This window comes from Bos taurus, chromosome 7 (genome assembly GCF_002263795.3).
Source record: "Bos taurus isolate L1 Dominette 01449 registration number 42190680 breed Hereford chromosome 7, ARS-UCD2.0, whole genome shotgun sequence".
Taxonomy (NCBI): Eukaryota; Metazoa; Chordata; class Mammalia; order Artiodactyla; family Bovidae; genus Bos; species Bos taurus.
In genome coordinates, this window is record NC_037334.1 from 5858276 (window position 1) to 5870671 (window position 12396).

The 12396-nt window shown below is 59.3% G+C and overlaps 1 protein-coding gene and 1 long non-coding RNA gene across 2 annotated transcripts; one reads left to right on the forward strand and one right to left on the reverse strand.

Annotated features, from left to right (window-relative positions):
• Window positions 1-185: 185 nt before the first annotated feature.
• Window positions 186-1126, reverse strand: LOC132345677 (uncharacterized). The gene is made up of 2 exons (XR_009495145.1): window positions 481-1126; window positions 186-331 (listed from the first exon to the last, which is right to left on the reverse strand). It is a non-coding gene; the product is annotated as an uncharacterized lncRNA (long non-coding RNA).
• A 31-nt stretch (window positions 1127-1157) lies between these two features.
• On the forward strand, window positions 1158-12240 carry NR2F6 (nuclear receptor subfamily 2 group F member 6). The gene is made up of 4 exons (XM_002688545.7): window positions 1158-2126; window positions 5693-5787; window positions 9407-9991; window positions 11499-12240. Exons 1-4 carry the CDS (start codon window positions 1843-1845, stop codon window positions 11771-11773), a joined length of 1239 nt encoding a protein of 412 aa, XP_002688591.2. The 5' UTR covers window positions 1158-1842; the 3' UTR covers window positions 11774-12240.
• Window positions 12241-12396: the final 156 nt, after the last annotated feature.

A 12396-nucleotide genomic window follows, 5' to 3' on the forward strand; every position in this document is an offset into this window, starting at 1 on the left:
TGCAGCCCTTAGAGGCCCAGCCACGTGTCCGAGTGTCCAGCTTAGCCCAGGGCAGGGCGGGAGATAAGGCCTGGACCTTCAGGACTCCAAGGTGAAAGGTCACTGCAGGAAGGGCTTTTCCAGCCGGTTAAAGGTTAACAGGCTCAGAAGCAAGGCTCAGGTTTCTTTGCCCAGGGCGGCCAGGAGAGCATACAAAAGGTGTTTAATATATGCTGGCTGCCGCTACCCGGGGTCTTGGAGGCAGTGACTTGGAGGCAGAGCAGCAGCTGGGAAACTCTGGGGAGCCTGGAAGAGACATCTGTAGTCCAGTCGGCCCCTGGTCAAGCTCTTTCTGTGAAGCATAGAAAGAAAAGGAAATTAAAGGGGAAAGGGGGCAGGCCGCCGTCAGGGGTGGTGGGCATTCCTGTTGCCTCCAGCCTCGCTGGGCGGGTGGGCGCCCTGCCCCCAGAAGCCTGAAATTCTGGAGAGGGGCCCCCTGACCTCGCGCCCCTGCCGGCCGCAGACCACAACATCCCTTCCCCCCCGGAGATTCCGAACACCAGGTGTTAGCCCAAGCAGAGAAAGGGTGGGGTGGGGGTCGGACGCCGCGACTTTCTGGAAGAGGAAGCAAACACAATCCATCATGCAACTGTGCAAAGAAATGCCCCAGGAGGGGTGTGTGTGGTGTGTGTGGTGTGTGTGTACTGCGTAGGGGCGTGCCCCCCGGTGCAACCGGCCCCCCATTATTGCTTCTGCCGGGAATGCAAGGGGGTGGTGCCGAGGGGCGCCTCGAGGGCGGTTGAGCTACACAACTTCCAAGGCCGGAGGTGGAGGGGAGGGCCTTAGAGAGACATCTTGGCGAGGCTGCGGAAGGGCAGAGGGCAGCAATGGCCCAGGCTCCCGCCGCGGCCCGGCAGGGGTTAAGGCTGGAGCCGGGCGAGGACGGGGGTGGGAGTGGGGTGAGCGAGGGAGGGGAGGGAGGAGGGTCAGGCCTCGCGGCCCCGCGCTCCGCCCTAGCCCCTCCCGCCGGCCGGGGCGCCGGGCGCCGCGCACGGCCACCCATGTCCTTATAAGGGCGGCCGTCGCCGGGGCAACGAGCGCCCGCCCCCAGCCCGCGGCGCGCGCCCCTGCCCCCGCCCCCGCCCCCCGCCCGCCCCGCGAATGGAACGTTGTGTGTCAAACCGGCCGCAGCGCGAGGCCGGCGCGCGGGGTCGGCGGCGAGAGCGAGGCTCGGGCTCAGGCACAGGCCCAGGCCGGGCGGGCGCGGCCGCAGCGGGGGCGGCAGCTCGGGAAGCGCCGGCCCGCGGTCCTGCAGGCCCCGAGCGGCCGCCGGGGGCCCTGGGGGACTCAGGGGGTGAGGTGACCGGCCCCGGCGCACGCTCGCCGCCCCTCCCCCCCGCCGCGGGCGGCCGCGCAACTTGCGGCCAAACTTTCCCCCCGGCCTCCCGCGCTCGGATGGCAGCCCGCTAAGTTGGCCGCAGCCCTTGGCCGAGCGGCGGCCAGGCCGGAGGGCACCCCCTGCGCTGCCTGGGCCGGGCCATGGCCCGAGCTCCCCCGCCGGGGCCCCAGGGCGGCGGGGCGCGAGTCCCCGGGGCCCCCGGCCAGCACCTCTAGCGCGCCCCCCCGGTCCGGGGCCCGGCCCCGCGCACGCGTGGGAAAGTTGACCTGGAACCGGCCCGACCAGTTCCGCCCGGGCGCGCGGACCGGCCGCAGGAAGTTGCTGCAAAACTTTTTTGGGGGGTGCAACCGTGTGACCCCCGCGCACCGGGACCGGATGCGCGCCGGTTAGGGTCCCCCGGGCCGAGAGGGGTGCCCCGAGGGAGAAACGCGGAGGGGGCGCCCCGGCCCCGCTGCCTGGGGGCTATGGCCATGGTGACCGGCGGCTGGGGCGGCCCCGGGGGCGGCGGCGACACGAATGGCGTGGACAAGGCGGGCGGCTACCCGCGCGCGGCGGAGGAAGATTCGGCCTCACCCCCCGGTGCCGCCAGCGACGCTGAGCCAGGCGACGAGGAGCGGCCGGGGCTGCAGGTGGACTGCGTGGTGTGCGGGGACAAGTCGAGCGGCAAGCACTACGGCGTCTTCACCTGCGAGGGCTGCAAGAGCTTCTTCAAGCGGAGCATCCGCCGCAACCTCAGCTACACCTGCCGGTGAGCCCCCTCTCAGCGCACCGCCGCCGGCACCCGGGCCGGGCCTCTGACCTGCTCGGTCACCTTGGGCCTGGCGCTGACCTTCCCTGGTTCTCTACTTCCCGTCAGAGATCGGGGCACAGGTCCCTCGCCCCCTCTCCATCACATTCCTGAGATTGTGTATACAGTCGGCGCTGTATCGGTGCAGGTCCCCCTATCAGGTGGTCCCTGGCGGCTTCCGCCCCAGTTACTCGCTCCTCCTTCCTCCCTTCCTTTTCTCCGGAGAGGGGTCAGCTCTGCGCTGTGAGGGGTTGGGGTGCTGTCAGGGGTGGGTCCCTAATCCCAGGGCATCCCTTCCCTTGGGAATCTCGGCGCGCCGGGGACCGGGTGGGGATCGAACGTGGAACTTGGACTGTGGAGCTCACAGCGTCCGGGGGCCATTGTCTGCGGCCGCGCGGATCGATACGGCGCGCCCTTGGGGTCAAATATCACTTCCAAAGTCGCCCTGACTACTGAGGCGGCGGCTGGAGCGAAACTAGGTGGCACAGGGCGGCTTCCTTCGCATGGGGCGGGGGGAGAGGGACACTTCTGCTGTGGGGGTTGGGCCTGCCCGTCAGGGGGAACCCCCATGGGCGCTCTCTGGGCCCTGGGTCACCGGAAACTGCTGCGAGAGAGGTCCGAGGTGGCGGCTGGATTTGACCGTATCTTGGCTGCTTCAGCCCCGCAACCCCCTCTACACGCCCCCAGCTAGGAGTAGGTGCAGAATTGGGATCCTGGAAAATCCCTGAAACTTTTGTCGGTTCTGAGACTGGGTGGGGATGAATGTTTCCAAGAAGCAGCCCTAGGCTGTCCTAGGTTGGAGTCCCCACTGGCCGGGTGTGACCTGGCTAGCTTTTCTGGTTCCCGACGGGGCATTACGTCTAGGGGAGAAGCTGCTGGCACTGGGTGTCCGGTCCAGGACCCCGCCTTTCACATCACTTTTTGCTGAGTCCCCTTTTCCTCCATTGACAAACCCCTACTCTGCATCCTCCAGGAACATGCTTGGTCTCTGGAGAGCCCGTTTGGAGTGTCCCATTTTCCACATGGGCAAAACTAAGGCCCAGAAAGCTCTTGGCACCTGCCCTGGGTCACCCAGGGAGAGACCTGCCCACTTGGGGCTTAGCAAGAGAACTGTGGGGTTGGGAAGGTGGGGAGCCAGGCAAGTCTGGGTCAGGACCTCCCCAGGGGGAGCTGCTGTTGGAGGGCTTGTTGGCAGGGCTACTGGGTGGGGCCCTGGGTACCTGAAGCAGGAATTTGGCCCCAGATCTGGCCTGTTGGGGGCGGCTCTGTATGGCGCGGAGCTGGCTTACTCCCTCCTCCAATGCTAACTGGGCCACCAGACTTTGGCCTCATTCTTGTTGCTGGAATAACTGTGTGCTCTCTGGCCGGGTCTTTAGGGAGGGCAGGGGAGGGGCTCAGGTGGTTTGGGGGTCCCAGAGGCTTCCTTAGAGTGGGAGCACCAAGGCCAGGGAGAGGGACCTGGTTCGGCACTGGCACGTTCTTGAGAAGGTCTGTGTTGTGTAACCGGGAGAAGTTACTGCTTCTCTCTGAGCCTCAGGTTGAATCAACAAAGACCCCTCGGGGCCTGACGTGGGTGGTTTGATGCCAGTACCCTAGAAAAGACCCCAGTTCCAAGCCCAGCCTTCTCCCAGTTTGAGGGAGATACAGTGAGACACAGGTGTCCCAGTATGTGGTGTCTGGGTTGGGCTAAAGGGAGGGATGGTCTGGGGTCCCAGGAGGAACAAGGAGCTCTGCCTGAGGGTCAGAGAGGAAGGCCACAGGAGGTGGACCTTGAAACATGAGGGGTTTAGCAGGTAGAAGCGAAGGGCACTCCTGCAGAGAGTGTGGCTCCAGCAAACACTCAGTGGCAGGATTGGGGATCAGTGATGTAATGTGAGACCACCCAGGCATGGGAGAAGTTAGAGCCAAGTGGGTCAGAAATTCTGGAGTGAAAGTAATGGGGAACCATGGAAGAAGGTGTGTAAGCAAGAGGGCAATGATCAAATGGGACTGAAAGCCAGAAGCCCAGGGAGAAGGCAGAGTTGGACTGTGGGGTCTGGCAAAGCATGTGCTGTTTAGGTGGGATAACAGGTAGAACTTACTGTTTTCCCATCTGGAGGGGCAGAAGATCTCTCCTGACTCTACAACTGGGGAAGTTGAGGCAGAAGGTTCAGGGCCTCCCCTGAAGTCTCCGGGACCCGAGCCAGGCCCCTGCCTGCCTGCCCCAAGCCTGGCTGTTTCCACCCGGCTGCCCAGGACCCTCCCACTGCCTGCCTGCTGGGCTTTGTTCTGGTTCTGCCTGAGCTCCCTTTGCCCTAGTAGGGCCTCTTCCTGGGGGCTCGGAGGCTGGTGCTGCAGGACACAGAGGCCCTCTGGAGCTTCACCTCTTCAAAATTGGCCACTGGGACTCCCAGGTGGGGCCTGAGTCTTGACACCCCCCCAACCTGCACTCCCAATTTTCTCCAGAATGAGTGCATCCCATATAGAATTGGCCTCTGGCCTCCCAATTCCAGATGAGGAAACCAAGGCTCAGTGGAGGAGTGGCTGCCCAAGGGTCAGGCCTTAGGTGTCCGCAGCTAAGATGTGTTTGACTTTTTAACTTCATTAAGTATTTGTCTTACCTTGTGACTAGCTCTGAGTACCCGATTGGTGCCCAGCTGGGACTCCAGCCCTTGGTTTAGGCCTCAAAAGGCTCAGAGGAGAGAGAGATGGAGGGAACATAGAACAGGGGCCAAGGGAAAAAGGGCGCTGGGGACATTGGAAGAACAAAGGCCTGAACCTTTCAACTTGTGACTGACCTTGGACGGAACTCGTTGCTTCAGAGGGCGGGGCCATGTGTCCTGTCCCTGGAAAAGGCACCAGGAATCCCCGAGGACCCCCTGGAGGAAGTTTCTTGGGCTCAGTTAGGTGTTGGATGGTCTTTCTAGAGAAGGGTTTGACATCTTGGAGGGGTACAGGAGTTCATTCATTCATTCCTTCGTTTGTTCTTACATTGATGGTGGCCTCGTGCCAGGCAGTAATGTTGGGGCCCCATGGTGCTGTGACCCCAAAGAGGACTGGCCTGGGTTCTCATCTCTTAGTCAACTCACAAAGTCTTGCTTGGTGACCATGTTCCTTCTCTGCTCTCACAGTGCCCTGGGACAAAGACCCTGTCCCCTGGCCTGACAAGGACCAAGTAAAATGTAACTGGAAAACTTTTGGGTGTCATTGTCATTCTGCCAGGAACTGCCTCTGGTCACCTGGGGAACTTGTATTCATCCTTCAAAACCCAGTTCCAACATAACCCTCCCTGGCATGCTAATCCACTTTGCCACAGACTGATCTTCATCTGTCTCCACTCCCCCAGATTGTCCTTTCCTCTTTGCACACCTGCAGGCTTAACCTTTGTGCCACTTTGGGGTCATCTGCCCAGCCCAGGTTGTTGGTAGGGATGGGGGTTGGTCCTGATGGTTCCCAGGTGCAACCTTCTAAGACGTCTCACAAAGTGGCACCCAGGCCAGAATGTAGGTGTCATGGTGACTCCCTTGGTGACCTCTGCATGCCCACAGGTCTAACCGTGACTGCCAGATCGACCAGCATCACCGGAACCAGTGCCAATACTGCCGCCTCAAGAAGTGCTTCCGGGTGGGCATGAGGAAGGAAGGTGAGTACTCGCTGGGGTGGGGTGGGCAGAGGGTGAACAAGCAGCCTGCCCTTTGCTCCCTCTCTTGGGGTCTGGGAGCCATGGAGGGTGGGGTCTGGCGCCTGCTAACCTCGTTACCACCGATCCTGAGATCCCGTGGGCCTGGATCTGGCCCTGGGCTGGAGGAATCCAATTATCTGTGGCTGCCTGGTGGCTGAGGCAGAACTGGGCTGCAAGGGGCTCCCCGACTTTGGCCCATGTTAGAACCTTTCTCCCCACCACCTCTCCCAACCCGGCCTAAGGAACAGGGAACCTGAAGTTAACCCCGGTAACCCTCTGCCCTCTATCCTGGCCACCACTTTCTGAACAATGATGTACTTTTTTTTTTGATTTGCTTTCCCTCCACCCTCTGCCTTGTGTTTGCCCAAGGCAGGAACTCACCCGACTAAGGCAAAGGGCAGCTCACCCTTCCGCCTGACCGGGGATGCTGGGAGCCAGAGGGAGGCCCAGCCTCTTGTCCTTGCCCTGGGGACTTGGGTGGATCTGTGCAGGGCAGCTAGGTCTAGAACTCCACCGATCACTCTTAGAATTCAGGTGGAACCTATAGACTTCTGCACGAAGCACTGGGCTAGGGAGCAGAATCCGGCCCACTTCAATGTCGGCTCCAAGGCTGGACTTCGTGTCTCTGCCTGGACTCTTATCAGCCAGGCTGGCAGTTCTTCTCTGTGTCTAAAAGCTGAGTCTCTCCTGCTTTATTGTTGGTTTCTTCTCTGCTGAGTCTCTGTGAAAGAAGCTGGGAACAGCTGCCCAGAATCTTTCTCTTAAGATCATCTGATCACTCTCTTTGGTCATGTGAAGTTGGGGGTGACTGTCCATACCCCCACCCCCGCAACCTGGATTTTGTCTCCACTTGTGAATTTGACCTAAAATCCACATCAAATCCAGGCTTCAGATCTTCAGAGTCTCGAGGTGGAAATAATAAATCTCAGATCATGACCCGAACACAGCCCTCTCTTGGCCTTTGCACAGGTGGCTCCCTCTGTCTGGAACGCCTCTCCCAGACACCTACATGGCTTCCTCTCTCACCTTCTTTTAAGATTTGCTGAAACACACCTCCTCCGAGAAGCCCTCCTGATTACCCTTTGCAACCCCTTTATTCGGGCCATCTATTTTGCTTTATAATTTGCTTGCTCCTCCATCAGAATGTCTGCTCCTCAAGATCAGAAACTTTTGTCTGTCTTGTTTTCTGACACATCCCCAGAGCCTACACCAGGTTCTAAAACATAGAAGGTGCTTAATGTTTCTTGGCTTGAGTTACTATCCATTTAGCTCTTACTATGAGACCCTGGTTCGATTCCTGGGTTGGGAATATCTACTGGAGAAGGGATAGGCTACCCACTCTAGTATTCTTAGGCTTCCCTTGTGGCTTAGCTGGTAGAGAATCCACCTGCAATGTGGGAGACCTGGGTTCAATCCCTGAGTTGGGAAGATCCCCTGGAGAAGGGAAAGGCTACCCACTCCAGTGTTCTGGCCTGGAGAAGTCATGGACTGTGTAGTCCATGGGGTCCCAAAGAGTCGGACACGATTGAGTGACTTTCATTTTCATGTTCCAAAAGCTACTCCAAGCCGGTTAGATACATTCTCATTTAATTCAGTGATTGGTGTTATCATCGTCATGATTATCAACTGCATACTTTTATGGGTGGGGAAAGAGTACAGAGAGCAATCTAATTGTGGTTGGGATTTGAACCCACACAGTCTGGGCTTAATGGGGAGGAAGAGCTGGGAAGGGGTTCTCAGGAAGCAGGAACAGCAAATGCAAAGACCCTGAGGTGGCCGGGTGATGGATGAATGATGGCAGTGGGCTTTAGAACCAAGTGAGCCAGAGGTTAATTGGGATTCATTGTTGGAGAAGGCAATGGCACCCCACTCCAGTACTGTTGCCTGGAAAATCCCATGGACGGAGGAGCCTGGTAGGCTGCGGTCCATGGGGTCGCTAAGAGTCTGACACGACTGAGCGACTTCACTTTCACTTTTCACTTTCATGCATTGGAGAAGGAAATGGCAACCCACTCCAATGTTCTTGCCTGGAGAATCCCAGGGATGGGGGAGCCTGGTGGGATGATGTCTATGGAGTCACACAGAGTCGGACACGACTGAAGCAACTTAGCAGTTGGCCCTCAACCCAGCTACACCCATTTGACAGACAGAGGCTCCTGGGACTTCAAATCACATGGGATAAGGCTTGAACGCTGCTTCCCTGATCAGCTCTGCTAGCCCTCAGCTCCCACTTGGGTCCCTCTCCCGCTCTGCTCCATGGTGGGTTGACCAGAAGTTCATGGAGGTGATGAGACTTGGGCATGTCACCTCATTAAAGCTTATTAATTAGTCTCTGCTGGGCATCCAGCCCAGTCAGCCCCTCCACCCTGCCCACTGTGGCATGGGCCAGGCTGGCATGCAGCCACCCTTCCTCCTTGCACCTCAGCTTTCCTCTTGTCACCTACGTGATCCCTGGGGGCACTGGCCAAGGCCAGCACTTGGTCCTTCCCCATCACAGGCAAAGCTACTGATGGAATCTCAGGTTTACTGAGCACCTGCTACTGACCGGGTTCAATCCCTGGGTCAGGATCCCCTGAAGAAGGGAATGGCTACCCGCTCCAGGGTTCTTGGATGGAGAATCCCATGGACAGAGGAGCCTTACGGCCTATAGTCCGTGGGATCGCAAGGAGTCGGACACGACTGAGCAACAAACACTACTTTTTGCTAACAGCGACTTTTTGCTACTGACCAGGATTTCATTCTTAACATTGAGGTCACTGCAGAGGCCCAGGCAGATGAGACCTGCTCTAGGGGGCCATGACCTGGAGGGTGGGGCTGGGAGGTGGAGAAATATCCTACTTCCATAGGAGAGATCAGTGCCAGCTCCTACTGATCACTTGTTTGAGGGGTAGGCTGGCTATGTGCCCATGTCCTAGGAAGGTGCTTGCCCCCCCTAGACCCATTATCAGCTCTTAGACTCCTATGATTGACAGATGAGGACATGATTGATAGGTCTGGCTTCCCTGGCTGCAGAGGGGAGCTCACACAGTCCAGAAGAGGGGGAGGCGGGTATGTGAATTAGCCCTCACCCAGTGGTCCTATTTCCACCTGAGATGCCCCCCCCCCCCAACCCCGCACTTCCTTCTCTGAAAGAAGTAGCCTGATGGTGGCTGGACATGACCTCAGGGCACAAGGGTGGAGCAAGGTGGGGCCTGCAAGACCTTGGCCTCTGTCCTCCCAACAAGCATTGTGCCCATGAGGTAGGGATTGGGGGTTCAGGGAAAGGCTGAGTTGGGGTCTTGGAGGGGAGGGAATGAGTAACCCTCTGATAATTTTATCTCCAACCTTTCTTCCTCCCTACTTGCCCCACCCCATGACTCGGGGTACCCACTTTCCCCCTACTTCCTCCCCGCCTTCCTCACACCCCACGCTCCCCTCTCTGGTTTCCCGTGTCCTCACTCCCCATCTTCTGATTCTTGCCCCGCTCCCTGTCCCCACTCTCCTCCTCCCTCTCCTGTACCTTCCGCATTTCTTGCGGGCTGGCAATCTCCCTCCCCCTTCTCCTCCTCCCCACCCCCTCATCTCTATCTCCCCTTCACAGCGGTGCAGCGCGGCCGAATTCCGCACTCGCTACCGGGCACTGTGGCAGCCTCCTCGGGCAGCCCTCCTGGCTCTGCGCTGGCCGTGGCCGGCGGAGACCTCTTCCCGGGGCAGCCGGTGTCGGAGCTGATCGCGCAGCTGCTGCGTGCCGAGCCCTATCCCGCGGCGGCCGGGCGCTTCGGTGCAGGAGCCGCGGGCGCTTTCGGAGCCGGGAGCGGCGCGGCGGGCGCGGTGCTGGGCATCGACAATGTGTGTGAGCTGGCGGCGCGGCTGCTCTTCAGCACCGTGGAGTGGGCGCGCCACGCGCCCTTCTTCCCCGAGCTGCCGGTGGCCGACCAGGTGGCGCTGCTGCGCCTCAGCTGGAGCGAGCTCTTCGTGCTGAACGCGGCGCAGGCAGCGCTGCCCCTGCACACGGCGCCGCTGCTGGCCGCCGCCGGCCTGCATGCCGCGCCCATGGCCGCCGAGCGTGCCGTGGCCTTCATGGACCAGGTGCGCGCCTTCCAGGAACAGGTGGACAAACTGGGCCGTTTGCAGGTTGACTCCGCGGAGTATGGCTGCCTCAAGGCCATCGCGCTCTTCACACCTGGTGAGACACCCTGGAATTGGGGGGCTCTGGCCTGGGGAGGGGCTGGGTGGCGGAGGGGAGAGACCTAGCTCCTGACCTTGACCCCCTTAGTCCTCCACTTCCGGATCTACAGCTAGCCAGACTTGCGTCCCTGCATGCGCCTTTAGCGCTGTTGGGGGACAGTGGAGGAAGCGATGCAGGCGGTCTGACACCGTCTGTGATGGCCCCACTCCCTGATCCCAGGCCTTCATAAGAACTTTGATCCCCCACGGCTCCATGTCTTAAGGCCCCACAGCCTCCCCCCTTGATTCTCAGGCTCCCTGAGACCCCCCCCCTTCACCCCCTCATCAAGGTGTTCATCGTGCTCAGTGGGCACTGACGTGCTCAGTGGGCACTGACGGCAGAATGACAGGTGGGGGGCCGCGGGAGGGGAGGTCTGCCCACTTGGCTCTGTCCGTCACTTACTGATTTCCGTTCTCCCTGAACTCTGTGACCCTCATCTGCCAAATCAGGATGCTCCTCTTGTTACTGACCACTTAATGGAGGACTGCCTTCCACTTACGAAAGGCAGGGGTTCTCTGACACCTGGTTCTGGGGTCTCCTGGGCCCTTCGCTCCCTGATTCCTAGGACCCTAGACCACTGACCCAGGGCTCCCAACCTGCCCCCCCACCCCCGGAAGGCCTTCAGGGGCCACCCACAGCAGAGCTGGATCGGGTAGGGTGTGTGGCTTGAAGCCCCTCCCACCTAGGGGCGGAGGCATCTTAGTTCCTTCCTAGTCTTCAGTAACCGCCAAAGCCCTGCTTCATTGTGGTGGGAGTGGTGGCATAGCAGACTCTGCATTTTGCAAGGAGGTCCCACTAGGTGTCTCCTGGAACTAAGGATGCGGAGCCAGACCCAGGCTACTCTGGGAGGTGGCTTTTATCCAATAATACGGCTTTGCCCCTCTTTACTTACCCAGGACATTTTCTCTGCCCTGACATTCATAGGGCTCTCACCTGTCACCTTCACTCACAAGGGAGGTCTGTTTAGTATGTCTGAATACCCTCTCTAGGCTTTGCTTTTCTTCCCAAGTCCCCTTGCCAGCCCCCTCTTCCCCTTGAGCTTTTTGTTTGGGGTGTTTTCAGCCTCACCTCCTGGCATGCAGAATTTCCCTAACCAGAGACTGAAGGCAGCCCCTGCAGTGGAAGTGCAGTCTTAACCACTAGACCACCAGGGAATTCCTTCCTCCTCAAGCTTGATTAGAACCTGTCTCCCTGTTAAATGCCTTAGTCAGGGCCCTTCCACCCTTGAGACATCACGACCTGCACTCCGTGTCATCATCCTCAGATGAGGCCACCTTAATATCTCTTGGGGACCAACAGTGCCTTAGATATTAGACACCCCATTTGTGCGCTGGGTCCTGTCTCCCCTCCCTTGAGTGCCCTCCTCTGTACCAACAGCCCTGAGTGGTGTCCCCTAGCCCCGGTCAGCCCTGGGGTCCTGTGTCCTCCTGCCACTTCTTCTTCTGACCTTGCCCTTGTCCCTTAGATGCCTGCGGCCTCTCAGACCCAGCGCATGTGGAGAGCCTGCAGGAGAAGGCGCAGGTGGCCCTCACCGAGTATGTGCGGGCCCAGTACCCATCGCAGCCCCAGCGCTTTGGGCGCCTGCTGCTGCGGCTCCCTGCCTTGCGTGCCGTCCCGGCCTCCCTCATCTCCCAGCTGTTCTTCATGCGCCTGGTGGGCAAGACGCCCATCGAGACGCTGATCCGAGACATGCTGCTGTCAGGAAGTACCTTCAACTGGCCCTACGGCTCAGGCCAGTGACCAGACAGGGCCAGGTCTGCAGACCTCAAGGGACACGGATGCTCAGGCCTCCGGGGCGGGGGAGGGTGCTCCCCCGGACAGAGGACCCTGGCTTCCCTCCTCAGACTCCTATTTTTTAAAGACTGTGAAATGTTTGTCTTTTCTGTTTTCTAAATGATCATGAAACCAAAAAGAGACTGATTTGTCTAGACTCCAGTCAAGTCTTCCCCAGAAACCCTGATGAAAATGAGGGGTGAGACAGAGGGTCCAATCCCAGGACAGCCTTGTCCCTTGGTACCCCAAGAATAAACTCGTGGGGGTGTGGCTTCTCTGGTGTGATGGGCAAAGTCCTGGCGTCTGGACTGGAGGGGCAGCTGCAGCCAGGCAGGGGTGATGAGTGCCAGACTGATCCTCTGGACACGTAATCCATGTTGGACACTACATGATGGATGAATCACGGCCAATAATAAAGAAGTTTCCTACCTGCACAGTCTCCATCATCTTAGTCGGGGGAGGGGTGACACAGAAGGCACCCACCATGGGGACCCACTCCCAGCCCAGCTGGAACACCTACAACCTAACAGCCCTACTTGCTGGTTTTTTAAAATGTGTTTGTGTGGGATAGTTTTGTGTGGAAACAGGCT